We start from the raw sequence: 25,548 nt of genomic DNA, 5'->3' as shown, positions 1-25,548 counted from the left end.
TCCTTATCCTTCCTGATGGATTTAACTTTAAGGTCTATTTTGTCAGAAACTAATATTGCCGCTGCTGCTCTTTTTTGATTGTTGTTTGCTTGATACACTTTTTCCATCCTTTGAGTTTTAGTTTGTGTCTCTAAGTCTAAGATGTGTCTCTTGTAGGCAGCATATAGACAGATCTTGTTTTTTAATGCATTCTGCTACTCTCTGTCTCTTTATTGGTGCATTAAGCCCACTTATATTCAGGGTAATTTTGGATAGGTATGAATTTAGTGCTATCATTTTGATATCTTTTTTTGTGTGTTGTTGACAGTTTCTTTTCCCCAGTTAATTTTATGTGCTGAGTAGACTATCTTTATATATTGGCCTTTCCTCATATTTGTTGTTGTTGATTTTGTTTCTGGTGAGTGTCCATTTTTTTCTTGTGTTTTATTTTGATGAGTAGGATAGTTTGTCTCCTTTGTGGTTATCTTATTATTTACCCCTGTTTTTCTAAATTTCATCCTAACTTTTATTTCTTTGTATCACCATAGCTTCCTCTCTATATGGAAGGTGTATGATTATAGTCCCTCTTTATTATTCTAATGTTGTCTTCTTTTATATAATAACATTGCTGTTACCGTGTTTTGAGCCTTTTTTTTTTTTTTTTTTTTTATAATCTTGCTTTGTTTTTTTGGATTTCCCCGTCTGGGTTGACTTCTGGTTGCTCTGCCCAGTTTTCTAGTCTTGGGTTTATAGCTGATAATATTGATTTTCTAACCAAAGAACTCCCTGTAGTATTTCTTGTAGTTTTGGTTTGGTTTTTATGAATTCCCTAAACTTGTGTTTATCTGGAAATGTCTTAATTTTACCTTCATATTTAAGAGACAGTCTTGCTGGATATAAGATTCTTGGCAGGCAATTTTTTTCCTTCAGTTTTTTAAATATGTCATCCCATTGCCTTCTTGCCTGCATGGTTTTTGCCGAGTAGTCTGAGCTTCTTCTTATTGGCTCTCCTTTGTAGGTGCCTTTTCGTTTATCCCTCGCTGCTCTTGTAATTCTCTCTTTATCTTTGGTTTTGGCAAGTTTGATTATAATATGTCTTGGTGACTTTCTTTTAAGATCTACCTTATGTGGGGTTCAATGAGCATCTTGGCTAGATATCTTCTCATCTTTCACAATATCAGGGAAGTTTTCTGCCAGCAAATCTTCAACACTTTTCTCTGTATTTTGTGTTGTCCCTCCCTGTTCTGGTACTCCAGTCACTCGTAGGTTATTTCTCTTGATAGAGTCCCACATGATTCTTAAGGTTTCTTCATTTTTTAAAATCCTTTTATCTGGTTTTTTTTCAAATATATTAGTGCCAAGTGATTTATCTTTGAGTTCAGAAATTCTAGCTTCAACTTGCTCAATTCTGCTTCTCTGACTTTCTATCGAGTTGTCTACTTCTGTCATTTTATTGTTAATCTTCTGAATTTCTGATTGCTGAGTGTGTATGGATTTTTCTAGTTTATTAAACTTTTCCTTATGTTTCTGAGTAATCTTTCTAATGTATTCAGTTGCTTTGTCTGTGTGTTCCTTGGCTTGTTCTGCATATTGTCTCATTTCCTTCCTGATGTCTTGAACGGCTCTGTGTATTAAACTTTTGTATTTTGCATCTGGTAATTCCAGGAATGCACTTTCATCTAGAAGATCCCTGGATTCTTTGTTTCGAGAGCCTGTTGAGGTGATCATGGTCTGTTTCTTTATATGACTTGACAGTGACTGTTGTCTCTGAGCTATCAAGAAGTTGTTGTATTAGTTTATGCTTGCTTACTGTGTTGTATCTTCTTGCTTTATGTCATTTTGCTATATCCCTATGGTTTGCTTGAGTGAGCTAGTTTGATTATTTTCACCTTTGGAGCTCTGAAGTCCTGTCTGCAGATGGCTAGAGCTGTTATCAGGTGTATCAGTCTAGGAGTCTATTTATTTTTGTTGTGTGAATTCAGCTCAGGTTTCTAGGTAGCTGATCATCAAGTGTGTGGTACAGGCTCTGTCTTACAGTCTTAGAGGGGCAGGTGTGTTTGGTGTATATACTGGTATCTGATTGCAGCAGGGGGTTACGCTCTGAGCAAGGCAGGGGGCTGAGAACTGACCCCCAAGGGTCTCTGAGGAAAGCGCGTCCCTGTTCCCTAGAGCGTGCAGGTGGGTGGGTTCTGCAGACGGACCATGGGCATCCAGAGTTTTTGGTTGTAGGGACTGGGAGGTACCAGTTATCTTTGGACCCCTTTCGCGGGTGGCTGGGTGACCTGAGTGGAGCTACCAGTTCTTAGGTCCCTGATGTGGGTAGGTGAGGACCTTGTTTAATAGGCAAAGCAACGTCAAACATCAAACACCCACCTCTCCACAGCACAGCTGAAATGGTTGGAGTCTGCCAACGAGGGCGTATTCTCCCGAAATAGGCCCACACACGTCTATGCAGAAGAGAAAAGTGCTCAAAGTCCACGGACGGTTTATGCTGGATAGGAGCTGCTTCTGTCCAGAGCTCCCCCAGTTAGTGGAGCTAGCAAATAATCTTTTCCCCCAAATGCAAATTTTTTCCTTCCCCAAGGCCAAGAGGATGGGTCTAGGTGCTCGACAGGGCCTATCTCAGGCCCAGGGAATTCAGCCGCTGAAGCTGGTTTGTGGGTGAGGGGGCGCATTAAAATATATGCAGGTACTTAGTTTTGTCAAGAGCACCATTCTCCTCAGGGCTCTGGAGATGTGAGTGGGCTGCATGGCTGGCTGCTTCTCTCTGAGGAAACTGCGGCCGAACGCTAATACCACCCTGCCGATGCCGCCGCTCCAGGAATGGAGCCTGAGGGCTCCCTGCGATTCAGGTCTGGTAACTCCACTCTGTTTTTGAACAGTCTCTTCCTCCCCCTGCCCCTCAGTTCATTTTCTAAGCTTACCTTTGAAGCTCAGGGCTCCCAGCTTGTCACAAATATACTTGTTTCACTTGTTTTTTCGGGTCTTTGTTGTAAAGAGGGCTTGCCAGAAGTGCCTGTGTATTCCACCATCTTGGCTCTGCCTCCTGGTATTCCCATTTCTCTTTCTTTATGACTGAATAATATTCTGTTGTATGGATATTTCACGTTTTGCATGTTTTCGTGTGCCTATTCACCATTTGTCTGTCTACTTTGATAAAATGCCTATTTAAGTTCTTCCCCCCTTTTTAATTAGGTTGTTTGTCTTTTTGTTGTTGAGTTGTAAGAGTTTTTTTAAATATTCTGGATATTAAACCTTTATCAGATACTTGGTTCTTAAATATTTTCTCCTATTCTCTATGGTGTCTGTTTCCTTTGTTGATAAAGTTTTTTGATGTACAGATTTTTAATTTGAAGTACCATTTACCTATTTTGTCTATTTTGGTTGTTGCTTGTGCTTTTGGTGGCATAGCTAAAAATACATTGTCATAAACTAGATTTCAAAGCATTACCCTTTTGTTCTAGGAGTTTTATAGTTTTAATTCTTACATTTAGGTCAGTGATTCATTGCGAGTTAATTTCCATAGATGGTGTGAGGTATGCTTCCTGCTTCATTCTTTAGCATGTGGAAATTCATTTGTCTCAGAACCATTTATTGAAGAGATTGTTCTTTCCCCCATTGAATGGACCTAGCACCCTTTTTGAAAGTCAGTTGAGTATAGATGTATGAGTTTATTTCTGAAATTTCAATTCTATTCCATTGGGTCTTTATTATTATACTGTTATTAGACTGTTTTGATTACCGTAGTTTTATAGTTCATTTTGAAATCAGCATGTGTGAGTCTTCCTACTTTGGTCTTCTCTTGCAAGATTGGTTTGGCTACTTCAGGCTCCTTGTAGTTCCATATAAATTTGAGGTTTGGCTTTTCCATTCTTCAGAGAAGGGTGTTGGAATTTTGACAGGGATTATGTTGAATTGGTAGATTGCTCTGTATAGTGTTGACAGATTAACAGTATTATGTCTTCCAATATATAGACATTAAATGTCTTTCCATTTATTTAGGTCTTTAATTTCTTATGTTTTATAAGTTTCAGTATACAAGTCTTTCACTTTCCTAGTTAAATTTATTCATAGGAATTTCATTCTTTTAGATGATATTACAAATTGAATTGCTGTTGTAAAGAAACCCAGCAGATTTTTATGTGTTGACCTTGTATCATGCTGCTTTGCTGAATCCATTTATCAGCTCTAGTACCTGTCCTGTGGTTTCCTTGAAATTTTCTATATATAGGATCATGTTTTCTGTGAATAGGGATAGTTTTACATCTGTCTTTCCAATTTGTATATCTTTTCTTTCTTTTTCTTGCCTAATTGCTCTGGGTAGGACATCCAGTATAATATTGAATAGCACTGGTGATCAGGCATCCTTATCTTGTTTCTGATCTTAAGGGGAAAGTTCTGGGTCTTTCTCTATTGAGTAGGGTATTAGCTGTTGGTTTCATAAATGTCCTTTATCATATTAAAGAGTTTCCCTTCTACTTCTAGCTTGTTGAGTGTTTTTATCGTTAAAGTGTGTTGGTTTTTGTCAAATGCCTTTTCTGTCTCAATTGAGATTTACATATGTATAGTTAATTGATTTTTACAAAGGTACCAAGGTAATTAAGTGGGAGAAGAATAATCTTTTTAACAAATGGTGCTAAAATAGCTGGATTCCCATGTGGAAGAAAAATGAACCTTGACCCTTAGGTCATACCACAGACAGAAATTAAATTGAAATGGAATATAGACCTAAATGTAAAGACTAAAACTGTAAAGTTTATAGAACAAAAAACATAAGAGAAATCCTTTGAGTCCTTACGTTAGGTAAAAATATCTGACTATACAAAAAACACAAATGAGAGAAGGAAAAAAAAAGGATAAATTGAACTTTATCAAAATTAGAATTTTCTGCTTTTGAAAGATGTTATTTAAAAATGAAAAGGCAAGCCATATACTGGGGAAAAATGTTTGTAATGCATATATCTAACAAAAGACTTGTATCCACAATATGTAAGAAGACCAACATCCCAATAAGAAATGGGCAGATAAGCACATGAAAAGATGTTCAACTTTATTACTCATCAGAGAAGTGCAAATCAAAACTACTTTGAGATACCAGTACACACTCATTAGAATGTCTAAAAATACAAAGAATGATAATACCACGGCAAAGTGTTGACGTGGCAAGCAGCAGGAACTCTCATACCTTGCTGGTGGAACTGTAAAATGGCATAACCACTTTAGAAAAAAGTTTGGCAGTTTCTCATACAGTTAAACATACACTTAACTCTGTGACGTAGTTGTTCCACTCCTAGATTTTTACCTAAGAGAAATGAGAACGTATACCCACTAAAAGTCTTAACAAGAATGTAATAGCAGCATTATTCGTAAAAGTAAAAGCTGGAAACAACCTAACTGTCCATCATATGATGAATTGATGAAAAATACTAGTATATTCATACAATGGAACACTACTCAGAAAAAAGAACAAAGTAATGATACATGCAACAATATGGTTGGGGAACTTCCCACAAAAAGCCTCTAGGAAGAGGGAACACACTTGCCAACTCATTTCACGAACTAACACAACCTGCATTCTAAAACCTAACAAATACATTATGAGAGAGGAGAATAAAAGACCAATTTCTTTTATGAGCTTAGGTCTAAAACTTTCAAATAATTAACAGTTGAAGTCCAGGGAGAATAGTGGCTGCTTTTTTGGGTAATGCCTAATGAGGGAGGTTTCTGAATTTCCAATAATGTTTTATACACTGATCTGGGTGGTGGGTGTGTGGGCATATTCACTTTTTGGACATTTATTGGCCTTTTATACTTAGGATTTATGTACTTTTCTATAGTAGGCTGGAGTCCTGGTGGCGCTATGGTTAAGAGCTGGCTACTAACCAAAAAAAACGAAAAAAAAAAAAAAAATGTCAGCGGTTTGAATCCACCAGCCACTCCTTGGAAACCCTAGGGGGCAGTTCTGTCTTATAGGGTCTCTCCGAGTTGGAACTGACTTGATGGCAATGGGTTTGGATTTTTGGTTTCGGGTCTATAATAGGCTATACTTCAAAAAAAAAAAAAAAAAAAAGTTACTGTTCCTCCTCCTCTCTCCCAAATGAACAGGATTTCACAAAAAGGCAAATACAGATAGCTCATGAATGAGTAAAATGATGTGTACCTACTAGGAAATTGTGAAATTCTAATTAAAACTAGGAGGAAATTGCCAGTGAGATTGGTAAAATTTAAGATCTCTGAAAACTCTAAGCATTTGTGAGGATGTGGAGCCATAGAAACTTTAATCTACTGCTAATGTTAGTGTAAAGTATTGCATTGACTTATGAAAATGATCTGATAGTACTTAGTAAAAGTGCAATGCCATTCTTTAATCTGCGCACCTAGGAGGTGTTGCACCTGAGCACCATGAGGCATGCTCAAGGATATTACAGTGACACTGTGCAGAAGAGCAAAAATCTGGAAACAATACAAGTATTCCTCAGCAGTGCGGTGGACATATAAAAAGTGGCTGTTTCATAAATTCACTATAACATAGTGAAAATGAGTAAACTATCAACATGGATAAATTTTAAGGATGTATTATTTTATAAAAGGAGGAAGTCACAGGAGAATATATGCAATATTATTCCCTTTTTCTACACGTTAGAAACTGGCAGAAGTAAACAGTGTATTACAGAAGCATTCATAGAAGGTAAAAAATAAAAATAAAGAAAAGCAAAGGGCATGGTCAAGTTTAGGGAGTATGACCAGGAGAAGCACTGGGTGCTTCCAGGCCAGGGTATAGTAATGTTTTTTTATTGGCCTGAGTGGATGTCTTTTATTATTATTATTATGTAACTGCATGGCATGTTTTTGTATGTTCTATTTCCCAGAATAGTAGAAAAAGTAAATTTACTGAAATATTAAAAAGTTGAACGGTAAACCGCAGGCTCTCCAACTGTAGAAGCTTTAAATGTTATGGGTTGTGGCTGCCTGTCAGGGATGCCCTGGAGGTGGTTTCCTTATTTAGAAAGATGTAGAGTTAAAGTATATCTAAGACTTCATCCTACTCAAAGCCTCTCATCAAGGAAATTATTGTAATACCTCGGTAGTTTATGTTAAGGAGTCCCTTGGTGGTACAAAGGTTAAGCACTTGACTACCAGCTGAAAGCTTGGTGCTTTGAATCCACCCAGCAGCGCCTTGGAAGAGAGGTCTGGTAATGTATCTGCTTTTGAAAGGTCACGGCCTGGAAAACCCTATGGAACAGTTCTACTCTGCACATATGGGGACACCATGAGTCAGAATCAACTCAACGGCAACTAACAACAGCAGCTTATGTATAGTATTTAAATTCTAAAAGCCACTTCTTTAAACTTTTTTTTTCATACTTTATTTTTCTGTATTGTCTGTTTTTGTCAAAATTGTCTTAGAACTTTGAATAGGAGTCTTTGTGCTAATTGGTAGTGAATTACTCTTCTTCCAGATTCAAGGGCCCACTACTTTTGGAACATCACAGATTTCACAGAAAATGTTTCCTGTCTTGGAACTTCCGCCCATTATAGAAGATGGTAAAATGAAGCCGTTTAAGGAAATTTCACTTTTTAAAAATATGTTATGAAAATAATTTTCATTTTGAAATATATTTTATTGAAATGGCCATGTTAAAAAATTCAGACAACAGCAGATATTTGTATATTTTCAAGAAATTTTTACAAAAATTCCTTTAAAGTGATATAATTTGGTTGTTCCTTAAAATTGCTTTTGCAGTGGGATGAATTTTTTTTAAACACAAGAACCGCTAGTAAGTTAATCACCTTTATCCTGCTCTGAGCTAAGAGACCTCATGAAATTTCACAGATGTCAAATTTGTAATGTGTATTTGGAAAATTTTGGTTATAGTAAAAAAAATTTTTTTTCATATAATCTCTTTTTGGCTAAAAAGGATATTTCACATTTTATGTGAAATATATTTCACATATATATGAAAACTTGTAAATATTTTTATATCAAATATCTGCTTTTTATTGGCCACAAGGGTAATAAAAATTAAATGTATTTCCAAATTCTTAGGATTTTTAAATTTGTTAAACGTTAAAAAACAGAGATTTCCTGATGCTCTGGAGGAGATTTTCCTCAGTGTGTGATGACTGGGCCCGCAAGGGAGTAGATACTGCTTGTGAGGTCATCTACCCTAAGTTCAGTCTTAGATTATTAGCGATATACTTCAGATCATTTTAGTTTCCTTCAGTAATCTCTTTTAGAGCTTTACTACTGGCTTGAATGCTTTTCAGTTTTCAGTCCTTTTTGCTGTGTTATGTACCAATTTTTAATATTAAATTTTAGAAGTATATTTCTAGAAACCTCGGGGCCTGCCCTCTGCTTCTAATATTGCAGAGTTTAGAATTAAGTCCTGTTATACTGGAGCCCTGGTGGTGCAGCAGTTAAGATTTTGGCTGCTAACCAGAAGGGTGGTGGTTCGAGTCCACCAGCCACTCCTTGGAAACCCTATGGGGCAGTTCTGCTCTGTCGTTATAGGGTCACTGTGAGTCAGAATCAACTTGAGGGCAACGAGTTTGGTTGGTTGGTTTTCTTTAAAATACTATCTAGGTAGAGTGAGCGTATTGCATGTTCCTGTGAGTATTCATGTTATGTATATCATTGGCATGTTAACTTGCTATAAAAATTTCTTAGTTTTTAGATAGAATATTGACTTTAAAAGGTTCTATTCATTAAGCTAAAGACTGCATTTTATAATTTTACGTACATTTTTCTGTCATCAAGAATATTGTCTGTTCAAAGGAAATATTCTTTTCTATTTAATTCTCGTGTTTACTTTCATTTTTTGAAATAGACCCTTAGTGTGTTTAAATGTTTATCTCTATTTCCAAAAAATTATACAAATGTTATAATTAAATCAGTTGTTTTGATTATTAATTGAAACATGTTTTATGAAATTTAGACTCAGAGGAGGAATTTTTTGATGCACCATGTAGTCCGTTGGAAGAACCTCTTCAGCTCCCGACTACAGCTAAATGTTCTAGACACAGACAGTTTCAAAAGCAGGACTATTCAAAAAATATGACTGAGTGTAAAATTAGATTTGAAGTACCAGAGGTATGTGTCATGGTAAAATTAATGTGACCTCCTTAAATAGTTTGTCATTTCTACCATTGGTAGTCTATTTATATGTCCTCATTGCTGATAGACACTGTTGTTTTCACTCTGTTAAAGCTAAATCCAGATGTGGCTCTGTTTTTTTCTTTTTTGAAGATTAACTTTCCTAATCAAGAATTAAGTGCTTCAGTAACATTGTGGGTATTCAACATATATTGAAAATGATTATCTATACAATGTATGTGTGTGTGTGTGTGTGCATACAAAAATCTCTCCCAAATTTTGAATTCGTAATATATGAACTTATATCATTTGTATACCTCGTATGTTCATATATAACTGCAATCTACATAAACAATATTTTGTTTTATGTAGTGGTTGTTTCTCTTTTCCTTCTTTCTAGGTTTTGATTCAGTTTTATCACCTTGTTGGAGATTGTGAACTGCCTGTGGTAGAATTTGATGTTTTAGGATTGGGGACACAAATTGAGTTTAGAACATATGATTTGAAAGCAAATGCCTTTTTGAAAGAGTTCTGCTTAAAATGCCCAGAATACTTGGGTAAGAATCTCTAATTTTTTTTTCTTTTATACTTGGTGGCAATATACACAACTAAACATACGTCTGTTCACAGTTTCTACATGTGCAGTTCAATGATATTGGTTACATACTTCACAATGTGTCACTGTCACCATTCTCGCTCTACCTAGATTGTTACTAGTATTAATTTGGACTCTCTCCCTTTAGGTTAACTGTTGTCAGTTTGAACTCAGATAATTTTTTATAAGAGTGCAAGGCTCAAGGCCACCAAGGATTTCTACTTTTTAAAATAAGTAAATTAGTTTCACTGTTTGCCTACCTACTGGAGACTTTAGATCTCTGGGCTTTCTATCAGTATATTTGCTAAAATATTCTCAGAGAAAGATTACATTATGAGTTAGTCTTTGACTCTTATATAGTTGGAAATTCAGGTGGATAGACCAAGAGAAAATGAAGATTATTCTTTATTAAGAAAAACAAAATATTTGTGGTTGAATTTTAACTCTTCTTAAGTGGATACTAGAAGACTGAATTAGTTTCGTAATGCTGCTATAACAATCTACCATAACCATAGTGGCTTAAACAGCACAAATTTATTGTCTTATAATTCTGTAGGTTAGAAGTCTGATACAGTTCTCACTGGGCTAAAAATCAAAGTCTCAGCAGGGCTGTGTTCCTTTTTTGGAGGCTAATTTTTATTTTTTTTTTTTAAGGGAGGATCTGGAAACCCTGGTGGCATAGTAGTTAAGAGCTACAGCTGCTAACCAAAAGGTTGGCAGTTTGAATCCACCAGGAGCTCCTTGGAAACCCTATGGGACAGTTCTACTCTGTCCTGTAGGGTTGCTATGAGTCGGAATCGACTCGACTGCAACAGGTTTGGTTTAGTTTAAAGGGAGGATCCATTTTCTGGCTCATTCTGGTATTGGCAGAATTCAGTTCCATGCTGTTGAGTCTCCCTTTCCTTGCTTCCTATTAGCTGGGGGCTTTCCTTCGCTCCTAGAGGCCTCTCTGTCGTCCTTGCACTTTTGCCCTTAGTTCCTTACGTCTCAGAACCAAAAACAGGACATCGAATCCTTCTCATGCTGCCATCTCTCTGACTTCCTCTTCTGCCCTTTTCCATTTTTAAGAACTCATGTGATTAGGTTGGCCTCACCTAGATAATCCAGAAAAATATCTTTATTTTAAGGTCCTTAACCTTAATCAACTCTGCAAAGTTGTTTACCATATGATATAACAAATTCTCAGGTTCCCAGGGAGTAGGGTGTGGGCATCTTTAAGGGTGCATTATTCTGCCTGTCATACTTTATGTCCCTGAATCATGATGGATGAATTAAATGATCTTTAAGAAAATACTTTTGTTTACTGTGCTAGGTATTGAGGAGGGTATTATTTATATTTTCCCTTTTACTTTTTTGTTTTTTTCTTTGAAAGATAATTCTGAATGATGGAATGATTAAGACAACTCTTCAGTAGTTTAATTTTATTAAACTTCTTTGTGGCATAATAACATATATATGTAGAGATGACATAAAAAAATAAAGATGGCAGTGTTTTAACTTTATTTTTGAGATCACAAGAATGTGTTCTGCTTACATATGTATAAAAGTACTTTCTACTATTCAGATTCCAATATTCCTTTGATGATTTACTTTCTAATATTTATAGTTCATTCACATTTTAAATTGAAACCGTCTTATGAAATGTTTTGAACTCATTTTGGGAGTTTTTTTCCCCAATAAATTGAAATACTTAAAATAAGAGAGTTATAGAACTAAATTGAAAGTGAAAATTTAAATCCTGACTTCTACATATGGGAAATTAAGAAAGGTAGTGAGTATGCCTATATACAGCCTGTTTTCTTAGAGGGAGTGGGAAGAAATGAACAGCACAGTTTCTTGCACAAAGCAAATGAGAAGTAAATAGTTGTTGAATGAGTGAACATGTGAAAAAAGTAGAGACCTTCTTAAGAGTTGTAATGTGGCTAGCACCAGCAGTAGAAGACTGGCGTATGTACTACGCTTTTAAATTTTGGAGGATTTTCTAGAATTTGTTGCATTTTTTTTTCTCAAGAGAAGTATGATTGGCATGTAGTCTTTTCCCCTAGTATGTAGGTATTAATTTCTAGCATCCATAAGTAATTCGATATTGGTAGTTTTAAAGCCTTTATACAAAATACTCTTCTACAGCAGTGCACCCACTTAGTTTCTTAGGTTGTGAGTGGAAGTATGTTTTAATAGGGTTCATTGTAATCTAAGCTGATATACAGAACTTCTCATTATGTAGCTGATCTCTCTTCTCAAAAACTGGCTTTTCAGGGACTCTACCAATTTTCTTTCTAGCTGTTTCTGTGGCCCAGGGCCAGAATTCTCTTCATGTCCTTTTGTTGTTCTTAGTAACCATTCTGTTTTTTTCTTTAGCTGTTTGCTAATTTTTTTCCTGACAGGTTACCTAGATTTTGAGGGGTATGAGATGTTAGTGTTGTGGCATAAGAGAAGGGAAGCGAAGTGTGAGGAGAAATCAGATTTTTAGAGTTTAAAATACAGGAGGGACCCTCACGTGGGTAAGACAAAATTTAAGACTCAGAACTGATACAAGAAAACTTTGTTTTTTAATTCTGTAATCATTAATACTGCATTTATTTTCAGTTAGAGTTTTCCTATGAAAGGATAATTGTAAAAATTATTTTTAGATGAAGACAAGAAACCAGTTTATGTGATTACAACATTGGATAACACCATGGAAGACCTGTTAACACTGGAATATGTGAAGGTAAGCAGTTCCAGTTACATCTGTTTCATATGGTAAGTGTGCTGCTGAAATAGTATAATCCAGTTTTATGAATTTAGTAATGTTCTACATTATTTTAAATTTCATCTTCATTGCAATATGGTCTCTGTAATTCCTAAAACTTTGAGTTTTTTTTTTTTGTATCATCTTCCTCTATTAAATAATCGTGATTTATAAGTACTTCATATAGCAAAATAATAAGATTCTTATGTTCTAAGTAGAAATGACCTGCTGTGTTTGATTTTTCCCTATCATTATATTAAAAAGGAAAAATACTATTCAGTCTTGTTGGAATTTATTTTGGTTTGTGATGTGAGATGGATGAGGCTTTCACTTGTTTTCACACCCTTGTCTGAAGTTACCTAATTTTCCTGCCTTCGTCCATTTCTTTCCTATTGATTTATAACGTCCATTTTATCACATTTTAAGTTTTACTATGTGCCACAGTCTATTTCTGATCTATTTTAGTTTCTGTTGACTTATTTTTATGTGCCACATTGTTTTAATAATTGTAATATGCATAATGCTAAAAGAGCATTTTAGCACTTTTAAGGTCATTTTTGCTATCCAGTATTTTGGCTATCCAAATAATTGGATTTTCGTTGTGTATGCATTAAATGGCTTTTAAATTTACAAAAGATTTCTAGATCTAAAGAAAACATAGAGTATTTGGATACTTACTTTACAATGCTATCACAAATTTTGTTTTCAAATACAGGAAGAATTAGGAAGGACTTTTTTTTTTTTTTTTACAGATACAACTGCGTGGTTGTATCCACACTTGATAGTATCTATTATTTCCACTCTTGGTAATAAGAATGATAGCATGTAACATTTATTGAACATTTGCTTTGTGCCAAAGAGTCTCGTACTTTCCAAATTTCTTTTGTTCTGATGAAGCAGTTACTTGTTTAGGTAAATTACACACACACACAAAACTGGAAAATTATATAAATGTATACTAAGACATCATGTAGGTGTGTATACCTATGTTTTCCTAAGATATTCTAACAGATTTGTTTTCTCATTGGATAGGCAGAAAAGAATGTATCAGACTTGAAGAGTACCTATAACAATGTTGTGCAACTACTCAAGGTATAAATGAATAATAACTTATTTTTAATGAGGTAATGCATCTTTATTTCTAAGTAGATGTATTATGAAAAGTATTCCCTACCTAAAATTGTAAGATCCTTGAGGATACAGAAACCCATCACGCCACCAGGGCTCCTTAAGGATGCAAACAGAATATTGTATATTGTATCCTTTCTATCACGAAGCATTGTGCCTTATACAAAGCAGGCAAGCAAATGCTTATTGCTCTATTACTAAAATTAGCTTTGTTCTTTAGGTGAACTTTTCTTCTTTGGATATTCATTTACACACTGAAGCACTTCTGAATACCATGAATTATTTTAATAATATCCTTCCACAATCAGAGGAAAAATCAGCCCCAGTGCATATTGTGGAGAATGAAGACAAAGGAGATGTCATTAAAAAATTATGTATGTTTCTTTAACGTTGGATATTTTTACCAAGTACAGTGATAAATTTACTCTCTGGCTTTATTATTAACTTATAATATTGGCTTCAGAATTCTAATGCCTAGATTAAAATATAGATGGATTCGTTATATACCAAGTTAATTTTAGTAAATAATGGTAAGGGAAACTACTGCTGAAGAAAATGTGAGTTTTATTTATCATATAATATTAAAATAATTAGATTAGAAAATGTGACTAACAAAATTTAAGTTACATTGGAGAACTTTTTTTGAAAATCAGATTACTTAAATAAGCAGTGAAAAGTTGCAGTTTTGGTAATGACAAGTTGACCTAGTAGTCATTAAATCTCAGAAGACTTACGACTTTAGCTTCGTTTTTTCTTCATTGTATGAATATATCACAGTTTATTCATTCTCCTACTTATGAACATTTAGATTATTTTCAATATTTATATTAAAAAATGTTGTTAGGTGTCGTTGAGTCAGTCCTGATTCATAGCAACCCTATGTACAACAGCCTGGTCTTGCGCCTTTCTTATAATTATTGCTGTGCCTCAGCCCATTTTTGCAGCTACTGTGTCAGTCCAACATGCTAGAAACAGTCGTCTACATATATGCCTATGGTCACGAGCTAGTGTTTCTCTAAGGAGTAGAATTATTGGGTTGTGGGATATGTATATTTTCAGCTTTACAGGATGTTGCCAGATTGCTCTTCAATGTGGTTGTTAGCTACAATTTCTTAGTTTCAAATGTTTAGATTCCCCTAGGAACAGTGCTTTCTTTTGTCCACTTATTTGTTTTTGTTTGGCTCTGTATTCATTAGATTTGGTTGTTTTTTAGAATTCCCCATTTGGTAGGGAGTATTTATTTGCTTCCAAACGAATTGAAAATAAGGTTTTCTCTGGTATTATGATTATGATTTGCTATGATATTTCAGTTACTTTGTAAGGGTCATGGGGTAACTACTGAAAGTTTTTCCTTTTGTTTTGCAATTTGATTTTTTGTGTTTTGCAGCTTCTAAACTATCCAAGGATGAAGATATTATTACCTTGCAGATACTTGCAGAATTATCGTGTTTACGGATTTTTATTCAAGACCAGAAACGTAAAATTTCTGAAATTAAAATTGAAGGTAATAAATTTCAGAGAAAAATAAATTAAAAAATATTAAATTGAAGAAAAGGCATCTGATCATCCTTTTCTCCCTATAGGACTTGATTCTGAAATAATTATGAGACCTAAAGTAACTGAAATAAATGCAAAGCTAAGAAACATAATTGTTTTGGATTCTGATGTAATGGCTGTCTACAAAAAGGTATGAATTTATTTTTGTTAGCTAATGTTGTTGTTGTTAGATTCTGTCCAAGTTGATTTTGACTCATAGCAACCCCATGTACAACAAAATGAAACACTGCCCGTTCTAGTGCCTGCCTCACAATCGTTGGTATGTTTGAACCCATAGTCGCAACCACTGTATCAGTCTGTCTCATTGAGGGTCTTCCTCTTTTTCCTTGACCTTCTACTTTACCAAGCATGATGTCATTCTTCGGGGACTGATCCCTCCTGACAACATGTCCAAAGTACGTAAGGCTAAATCTCCCCATCCTTGCTCCTAAGTAGCATTCTGGCTGTACTTCTTCTAAGAAATACTTGTTTGTTCTTCAATTTCCTTCACCAGCACCATAATTCAGATGCGTTAGTCCTTCTTTGGTCTTCTTTATTCATTGTCCAAATTTTGCATGCATACGAAGCGATTGAAAATACCATGGTTTGGGCCAGGCGCACCTTAGTTCTCAAAGTGACATCTTTGCTATTTAACATTTTAGAGAGGCCTTTTGCAGCAGATTTGTCCAATGCAATGCATCGTTTGATTTCTCGACTGCTGCTTCCATGGGTGTTGATTTTGGATCTGAGTAAAATGAAATCCTTGACAATGCCAGTATTTCCTCCATTTATCATGTTGCTTATTGGTCCAGTTGTGACGATTTTTGTTTTCCTTATGTTGAAGTGTAATCTATTCTGAAGACTATAGTCTTTTATGTTCATCAGTAAAGGGCTTCAAGTCCTCTTCACTTTCAGCAAGCAAGGTTATGTCACCTGTATATTGCAGGTTAATGAGTCTTCCTCCAATCCTGATGCCGTGTCCTTTGTAATAGTCCAGCTTCTAGGAGTATTTGCTCAGCATATAGATTGAATAAGTATGGTAAAAGGATACAACCCTGACACATGCCTTTCCTGATTTTGAGCCACGTGATATCACCTTGTTCTGTTTGAATGACTGCCTCTTGGTTAATGTACAAGTTCTGCATGAGCACAATTAAGTGTTCCAGAATTCCCATTCTTTGCAGTGTTATCTATAATTTGTTTTGATCCACACAGTTGAATGCCTTTGCATAGTCAAAACACGGGGGAACATCTGTCTTAGTTATCTAGTGCTGCTGTAATAGAAATACTACAAGTAGATCATTTTAACAAAGAGAAATTTATTCTCTCACCGCCTAGGAGGCTAGAAGTCCAAATTCAGGGTGGGAGCTCCAGGGGAAGGCTTTCTCTCTCTGTCTGCCCTGGAGGAAGGTCCTTGTCATCAATCTTCACCCGTTCCGGGAGTTTTCGGCTCAGGGTCCCCAAGACCAATGGACATGTGCTTCTAGCTCTTCTTGCTTGGTGGTAACGAGGTCCCCTGTCTCTCTGCTCGCTTCTCTCTTTTATATCTCAAGAGAGATTGATTTAAGACACAACCTAATCTTGTAGATTGAGTCCTGTCTCATTAACATAACTGCCTCTAATCCTGTCTCAGTAACATCATAGAGGTAGGATTTACAACACATAGGAAAATCACATCAGACGACAAAATGGTAGATACTGGGAATCAAGGCCTAGCAAAGTGGACATATATTTTTTGGGGACACAATTCAATGCATGACAACATCTTTATGATATTCTCTGCTTTCAGCCAATGTCCATCTGACATCAGCAATGGTATCCCTCATTCCATGTCCTCTTCTAAATCTGGCTTGAATTTCTGGCAGTTTCTTGTCAGTGTACTGCTGCAACTGCTTTGGAATTATCTTCAGCAAAATTTTACCTGTGTGTGATAGTAATGATATTGTTAGACAATATCTGTGTTCTGTTGGATCACCTTTCTTTGAAATGAGCATAAATATGAGTCTCTTACAGTCAACTAGATAGCCTTCTTCCAAATTTCTTGGCATAGATGCATGAGCACTTCCAACATTGCATCCACTTTCTGAAACATCTCAATTGGTATTCCGTCAATTCCTAGAGCCTTGTTTTTCACCAGTACCTTCAGTGCAGCTTAGACTTCTTCCTTCAGTGCAATCAGTTTTGATCATATGCTACCTCCTGAAATGGTTGAACATCGACCAATTCTTGTTGGTATAGTGACTTTGCATACTCCTTCCATCTTCTTTAGAGGAATTTTTCATTTACCTTTGTCTTTGGGGCATTGACCCTTCACTTGGGCAGAGTTCCCCTCCCCTAGTGTCTTAAATATTTTATTCTGGGAGGAGAATAATCCCGATGGGACTTTGGGCCTTTCCGGCAGTGGAGGCATTTCCCCTCTTCCTCGCGTGAGCCAAGAGAAGCTTTCTCTAGCCTTCCACCCTGCTTCCAGTCTTCAGAGCTCCCAGAGGAGGCCTATGAAGTACCTGTGACTGAGTATGAACTCCTCTCGTATCTGTGGCTCCTAGGGATTCTGTAGCTTACATTAGTGCACAGTCACCCTTTACCAATTTGTTAAAAATTTTAGCTGAATTCTTGTCTAGCTTGTACGGTACCTGGCATCTCTTTCTTCTGTCTTCTACCACAGGTAAGCTGGTGCACATGTTCTGTCTGTCCTTGAGTGTGCCTGTTTTGCCTTAGAGTTTAGGCCATTTGGTGGTCTGTGACCTCAGATCCCTAACAGTTTCAAGAAAATTATGATTTTGTAATTTATCTGATTTTTTCTGTTGTTAGGCTGTCTCCCAGGTGGATGCAGAACTCTTTAGACTTATTTTCAGCCTCATCTTGTACTTCAGCCTTAAGAGGCTTCTCAGATCTTTGTTCTGTGGTTGGAATTGATTTGCTTATTGATGGCTCTCGGTCCGCTGCCCTTGCTTCCACCATTTAGGAGAGTCAAAAGAGCTACGAAATAAGTTAGTTTCAAAATTTTATGAACATTTCACTACCGCTATTGTATCCATCAGTTTTAATTGGTAATGCAGAGCTTGAAATTTTAAACTCTTCATTGGCAGTTGATTTGGCTCTTCTCAAACTAATAAGGAACCAAATAATAGAGATAGGAGGAAACTCCTTTGAAGAATTTTAGAAATTACTTCACATATAAAAGGAGATTTCGATATGTTGTATAGGTAGAGTTTTTCAAACTTTGACATTGATCCAAGAAATACATTTATATAGCTGCTCTCAGTATTCAAATATACACACTAAATAAAAATACATGTTCTGATATTTTCTCTTCTGCTCTCCTCTATTATAAATAAAATGCTGGACCAGGCCTCCTAAATTCATCTCATGACCTATAAAGAGAGCTGCCCCCACCAATTTGAAAACCTTTGCAGTATTGGCTCTAATAAGGGTGTTAGAATTGTTGCCTTTTTTGTATTTGGCTTGAATACCTGGAAGATTTTCCAAATATGTGTGTATGTTTTATTATTTATTTTGCTATGTACTGAAAGCACATCCTATGAAAACCAAATTGTGGTAACTGAATTTTCTCTCTTAAAGGCCGTTTATATCACCGGAAAAGAAGTCTTTAGCTTCAAAATGATTTCTTACATGGATGCAACTGCGGGTTCTGCGTACACAGATATGAACGTGGCCGACATTCAGGTTAATTTAACTGTTGGCTGCATTGAAGTTGTTTTTGTCACAAAATTTCTATATTCTATACTGGTAAGTGTGGTAGTAAGCTATTTTTTAAATTTATTTTTTTATGTTAGCTGGAAATTGTTTGCTGTACATCATACGTAGGTGAAAAATAACAAGAATTCTGTACTTGACTTTATTTTTCATAATCATAACCAGTTATCATAATGATTGACGTATATAACGCATTACTTACATGACATCATTTTTACATGGGAATATTTCAGTTAATTAAAAAACATATTTTATATATTAACATTTTAAATATATATGTATATTCATATGCACTATATGTTGTATATAAGTCGAATTCTGTATTTTATACATCATTCCCTTAAATCTTCCTTTGTTCTACCACACGTCCAACTTTAATTAAAAAAACTAAATACCTAATTGAATTTTGTTTTGGTCTCAGGACATTATTAAAAAAGTTATTTTTTCAAGTGCATTGTAATCCTGTGAATATCTGAATATCTGGATCTTTAGGGCACATACATTTTGTTCCTAAATGAAGTGTTTTGAGTTCCTGTTTCTTGTTTGCATAGTTTTTGTTTGTGTGTTTGTCTTCTCCCCGTAATGTCAGCTGATTTTTTTTCCTGCAAGTGGAATATCTGTTTATAATGTCACTATTCATTTTTCTAAAATGTTGTCTCAAAACTTTTTGGAGCAGAAACTAGATCATGAAATCTAAGGCTCTAATGGAGTAAATAGGCCATTGTGGCAATAAATGAGTAAAGAATGTATTTGTATATTTTTTTGCATATATTTTAGGGATATACAGCCCTCATATTATTTCAGAGTTTGGAGTTGATTTTAAATAAATAGGGCTGCTGCATGTGTCATCTTTTTAATTGAGGTTACCATGGAATTTTTCCTGTAGCCACAAAATCTTTTTTGTATACTTAATAGTAAAGATGAATAAATATTCCTTGCCTGACTTCTTTTTATAACATATAAACATTATGTCACTGAGCCCTGTTGTGACTGGCTTATACCCAGAAGTTAACGAAAATAAATGTTATTTTTTCCTAGAAAATGAAAATTAACTGTAAGTCTAAGTAATTGTTTTTATGTCATGGAAGTGTTTTCTTTTCCAGAATTCAGAAACTAGAAAACTTGATTTAGAGTTCTTAAAGAAGCATATTTTATTTTTGTTTATTTTTTAAATCAATGGGCCTGGACTCTCTGTCCAGTGAGGTTGTGTAGAGAAATGTGATTGCTTAGTCGTTACATTAGGGAAAGTAAAGTAATAAGGGAAGTAGATACAGATGAGACATCTGATGTCCACATTTTGCTTTGTTCCAAGGACTAAGTTTTTATGATTTTATTGTATTAGTGTATCTGTATCTTTTTTTTTCCAATGTTTTGCAGCAGAAAATTAGGTTTATTGGGCAGTCAGGCTTTGAATAAATAATGCTTAGTTGTACCAAGTAAAAGTTTTTCTTATGGATGTAAAATCATAAACATCAATGTACATTTAATAAGTCTTACTTGCTAATAATAACTTCAAGAATATGCTTTTTTAATTTTTTTTTTTTAAATCTTTCTAGGCTTTTATAGACAATTTTCAAGCAGCCAAACAAGCCTTGACTGAGGCAACTGTTCAGGCAGCAGGAATGGCTGCTACTGGTGTAAAAGAGCTGGCACAAAGGAGTTCCAGAATGGCACTGGATGTTAACATCAAAGCCCCAGTTGTAGTCATCCCACAGTCTCCAGTTTCTGAAAATGTTTTTGTTGCTGATTTTGGACTAATTACAATGACAAATACGTTCCATATGATAGCAGAGAGTCAGAGCAATCCCCCACCTGTTATTGATTTGATAACGGTAAAGCTGAGTGAAATGCGACTATACAGGTAAGCTTTTCCCAAGTATATCTGTGTAGAATGCAGTCATTTTTTGACTCATTTGCTTTAAAGGCCTTGGTACTGTGAGTTGTCCTGTTTACAGTGGGATTTTATTTTAGTATAACTATATTCAATTTTTTAATTCTTTCTCCTCCAAGTATTTTTTTGACAAGATCAATTATAGGCCGAAAATATTTGAAAATAGCTCTTTAGGTAGTAAGGAAAACTGTAAAAATTATTATTTAAGAAAATGTATTTGTGCTTCTTTGTAGTTCTTGGTAAATTATAAAGCTGTGGAAGAAATGGGGAATTTTGTAATTTTTGTAATTATAAGACTGTGGAAGTTGTGGGGGAATATCTAATTTTACATTTATTCACTTTGCAAGCACAGCATCACCCAAACTTATATATCAGCTTTGTGGTGTGAATTTGATGCTGTAAAATTTTTTAGAATAATAGAGTACAACCTTATGTACTGATCAATGGGGAGAGGATTAAGAATTAGGGGAATTAATGAATATCCAGGTTTTCCCAGAGTTTTTATACTATGTGCTCTGTGTTTCAGTCCTGTTTCTAAATATCTGTTCTGGATTTATTGCCCTGTTCTCTTTCAACCTGGATCCATCTCTTTGTATTCCTCTCTTTGTATTTGCCCTCTTCTTTCTTTCTGACATTTTTCTTTGATCTCATTCTTTTGTCTGTACAAATATATTTCTGCTTCATTTTTCACTTATTAACTCCCAGTGTCTGTTTTTTTTGTGACAGGCCTCTGGCTAGTCTGCCTTGCCCTCCCGCCCTTCCTTCCAATCAATAGAATATTTTTAAAGCAGCTTTATTGAGATATAATTGACATAATTGCATATATTTAAAGTGTATAATTAGATAAATTTTGGTATGTATACACTTGTGGCACAGCTTATGTAGAATATTATTGTTCCTTAAATATTTGGCACACTAGAGAAGCTATCTGTGCCTGGAGTTTTCCTGTAGAAAGTTTTTAAACTACAGTTGCCATTTTTTAATGGATTTAACATTATTCAAGATACAGTTTTTTCTTGTGTGATCTTGGTAATTTTTTTTTTTTTTTTGGAATTTGTCCATATCTTACTTGTAGAATTTAATGACATAAAGTTATTCATAATGTTCTCTTTCTTATTCATTAATACCTCTGGTGTTGCCTCCCTTATTCCTGATATTGGTAATTTATGACTTTTTACTGATCATTTCTGGCTAGAGGTTTATCAATTTTATTCATCTTAAAGAACCAGCTTGTGGTTTTATTGTTTTTATGTTTTCTCTTTTATTGATTTTGGCTTAGATCTTTACTAATTCATTTTGCTTACTTTGGATTTAATTTTGCCTTTTTTCTAGTTTCTTTATGTAGTAGCCAAGGTTATTGATTTGTAGCATTTCTTTTAATGTAGGTATTCAATGCTATGAATTTCCCCATAAATACTGCTTTAGTGGCAAATTCTAATATATATTGTATTTTCGTTTTCATTCAGTTTAAAATGCATTCTTGTTTCTCTTTTGATTTTTTTTCTTTTTATCCATAAATCAAACTGTGTTATTTAGAATGCTTCCAATATTGGAGAATTTTATAAGGATCTGTTATTAATTTCTGATTAAGTTCAATTGTGGTCAGAAAAAATAATTCTTATGCCTTGAATCCCTTTGAATTTATAGAAACTTGTTTTATGGCCCAGAATATGGTCTGTCTTGGTAAGTGTTCTGTGTGCACTTAAAGACTGTGTGTTCTGCTCTTGTGAAGAAGAGTGTTCTAGGCTGTCAGACAAGTCAAGTTGGTGTGCCGTATCCTTGCTGATTTGCTTGCTTGTTCTGTTTGCTATTGGGAGAGGGGCATTGAAATCTCTGACAGTAATTGTGGATGCGTCTGTTTCTCCTTTCATTTCTATCAGTTGTTTTTAAAAAATGATTAGCCTTATTGAGATATAATTCATATACCATAAAATTTACTCATTCAAAGTATATAATTGCGTGCCCTGTACTATACGCACAGAGTGGTGCAACCATCACCACCATCTAATTCTAGAACATTTTCATTACCCCCAAAAGAATTTCCGTACCCATTAGCAGCCAATCCTGGTTATCCCAACCCCACAGCCCCTGGAAACCGCTGTTTTACTTCTTGTCTGTCTGGATTTGCCTATTCTGGACATTTCATATATATCCATACAATATGTGGTCTTTAGTGACTGGCTTCTGTGCCTTAGCATAATGTTTCCAAGGTTCATCCATGTTATAGCATGTATCAGTATTTCATTCCTTTTTATTACTAAATAATATTTCATTGTATGGATATAGCACATTTTATTTATCCATTCATCAGTTGTAGACATTTGTGTTGTTTCCACTTTGGGGCATTATGAATAATGCTTCTGTGAACATTTGTGTACAGAATTTTGTCTGGCCATATGTTTTTAATTCTCTTGGGTGTATACCTAGGAGTAGAATTACTGAGTCACATGGTAACTCTATTTTAACTTTTAAAAATAATTTATTTTATTTTGTTGTTGTGGTCATTGAGAATATACACAGCAAAAATATACGCCAATTCAAGTTTCTACGTGTGTAATTCAGTGACGTTGATTATATTCTTCAAGTTGAACAACCATTCTCATCCTCCTTTTCCAAATTGCTTCTCCCCTCATTAACATAAACTCACTGACCCCTAAGATTCCTATCTAATCTTTTGAGTTGCTGTTGTCAATTTGATCCCATATAGATCTTAAAAGAGCACAGTGCTCAAGGCAGACATTCTTTACAAGTTAAGCCTAATTATTGTTTGGTTTTAAGAAGACTTCAGGGTATATTTGTGGTTTAAGGTTTAAAGATTAACTCAAGGCAATAGTTTCAGGGTTCATCCAGCCTGCATGGCTCCAGAAAGTCTAGAGTTCACGAGGATCTGAAATTCTGTTGTACATTTTCCCTTTTTTACTCAGGATTCTATAGAATCTTTGATCAAAATGTTCAGTAATGGTAGCTAGGCATCATCCACTTCTGGTCTCATGGCAAAAGAGGCAGTTGTTCATGGAGGCAGTTAGCCACACATTCTGTTTTCTCCTCCTCTTCCTGACTCTCTTTCTTCCTTTGTTGTTCTAAGTGAAAAGAGACCAATTGTTGTGCCTTGGATGGCCACTTGCAAGCTTTGAAGACCCCAGGCACTATGCAAGGAACTAGAAGGTAGAAAAGAAGCACTAGACACATTATTAGGCCAGTTAACTGGGGTGTCCCGTGAAACCATGACCCTGTACCTCCAAACCAAGGAATCAAATCCCATGAGGCATTTGGTTGTACATAAGCAGCCTCAGCAGCTACTCTTATTTTTTTGGCCATTGTTATAAATAAATACATCTATCACACAACTTTTGCCAATTCAACTTTTTACAGGTGTACAACTTACTACCCACAAGTACATTAATTGGCTGTGCAACACTACCCTTACTCAGTGTGATTTTTCCATCATGGTAAACTGAAACTCAGTACTCCATAAGCAATAATAATTGAATCTTTTCCCGAATTTCCTTTTCAGATTTTTCATTGCTCATGTATAGAAACCCAACCGATTTTTGTTTGTTGACCTTGTACCCTGCAACATTGTTAAATTCTTCTATTACCTCTGGAAGTTTTCTTGCAGGCTCTTTGGTATGCTCTATATTACAGGATCATATCATCCATGAATGAAGATAATTTTACTTCTTCTTTTCCAATCTGGATACCCCTTATTTCTTTTCTTGTCTTATTGTTTTGGCTAGGACTTTGTCATGAATTGAATTATGTCCCCCCAAAATATATGTATCAGCTGGGCTGGGCTCTGATTCCCCATATTGTATGATTTTCCTGTATGTTGTAAATCCTGCCTCTATGACGTTAATGAGGGAGGATGCGCGGCAGTTGTGTTAGTGAGGCAGGACTCAGCGTACAGGGTTGGATTGTGTCTTGAGGCAATCTCTTGAGATATAAAAGGTAGAAGCAAGCAGGGGCGGGGGAGGTGGGGTGGTAGGGGGAGACCTCATACCACCAAGAAAGAAGCACCGGGAACAGAGTGCGTCTTTTTGACCCAGGGTTCCTGTGCACAGAAGCTCCTAGTCCAGGGGAAGATTGACTAGAAAGACTTTCCTCCAGAGCTGACAGAGAAAGAAAGCCTTCCCCTGGAGCTGACACCCTGAATTTGGACTTTTAGCCTACTTCAGTGTGAGAAAACAAACTTCTCTTTGTTAAAACCACCCACTTGTGGTATTTCTGTTATAGCAGCACTAGATAACTAAGAGAGACTTGTAATACAATATGAATAGAAGTGTTAAGAATGAGCACCTTGTCCTGTTCCTGATTTCAAGAGAAAAGCTCTTAGTGTTTCTCCATTAAGTGTAGTGTTGGCTTTTTTATGTATGTCCTGAGTCATATTGAGGAATTTCCCTTCTGTTCCAATCTTCTTTAGGGTTTTCATCAAGAAAAGGTGTTGGATTTTGTCAACTGCATTTACTGCATCCATGGAAATGATCATCTGGTTGTTTTCCTTTGTTCTATTAATGTGGTGTATTATGTTGATTGATTTTCTAGCCTTGAACCATCCCTGTATTCCTGGAATAAATCCCACTTGGTCATGGTGTATGACTTTTAATATGTTGTTAAATTCTGTTTGCTAGTTATTGTGGTGAGATTTTTTGCATCTATATTAATAAGGGATATTGGCTTGTAGTTTTGCTTTTTTTTTTTTTTTGTGGTGTCTTTGGTTTTGGTATCAGGGTTATGTTTGTTTCATAGAATGAATAAGGGAGTATTCTTTCCTTCTCTCTCTTTTAGAAGAGTTTAAACTGGATTGTTGTCACTTTTTTCTCTAAATATTTGGTAGAATTTCCCAGTGAAGCCATCTGGTCCAGGACTATTTTTCTGGC

At 35.4% G+C, this 25,548-nt stretch overlaps 1 protein-coding gene across 5 annotated transcripts in view; it reads left to right on the top strand.

Annotated features, from left to right (window-relative positions):
* The window catches only part of VPS13A (vacuolar protein sorting 13 homolog A), a 265,017-nt gene that overhangs the window by 120,585 nt on the left and 118,884 nt on the right, over nt 1-25,548 (top strand). For all 5 annotated transcript variants that reach the window (XR_010322961.1, XR_010322960.1, XM_064291207.1 and 2 more), the window contains 10 exons: nt 7,440-7,524; nt 8,916-9,070; nt 9,474-9,630; nt 12,299-12,378; nt 13,432-13,491; nt 13,748-13,901; nt 14,915-15,031; nt 15,111-15,214; nt 18,646-18,813; nt 20,337-20,641. Coding sequence is in view for 3 of the 5 variants with exons in the window: in XM_064291207.1 (XP_064147277.1) it covers nt 7,440-7,524; nt 8,916-9,070; nt 9,474-9,630; nt 12,299-12,378; nt 13,432-13,491; nt 13,748-13,901; nt 14,915-15,031; nt 15,111-15,214; nt 18,646-18,813; nt 20,337-20,641 (1,385 nt within the window). In the remaining 2 variants the exon portion in view is untranslated. The remainder of the gene's footprint in view (nt 1-7,439; nt 7,525-8,915; nt 9,071-9,473; nt 9,631-12,298; nt 12,379-13,431; nt 13,492-13,747; nt 13,902-14,914; nt 15,032-15,110; nt 15,215-18,645; nt 18,814-20,336; nt 20,642-25,548) is intronic.

This window comes from Loxodonta africana, chromosome 9, assembly GCF_030014295.1.
Source record: "Loxodonta africana isolate mLoxAfr1 chromosome 9, mLoxAfr1.hap2, whole genome shotgun sequence".
Lineage (NCBI taxonomy): Eukaryota > Metazoa > Chordata > Mammalia > Proboscidea > Elephantidae > Loxodonta > Loxodonta africana.
Note: the sequence above shows the minus strand (reverse complement) of the source record. Positions and strands in the feature narration are given on the sequence as shown.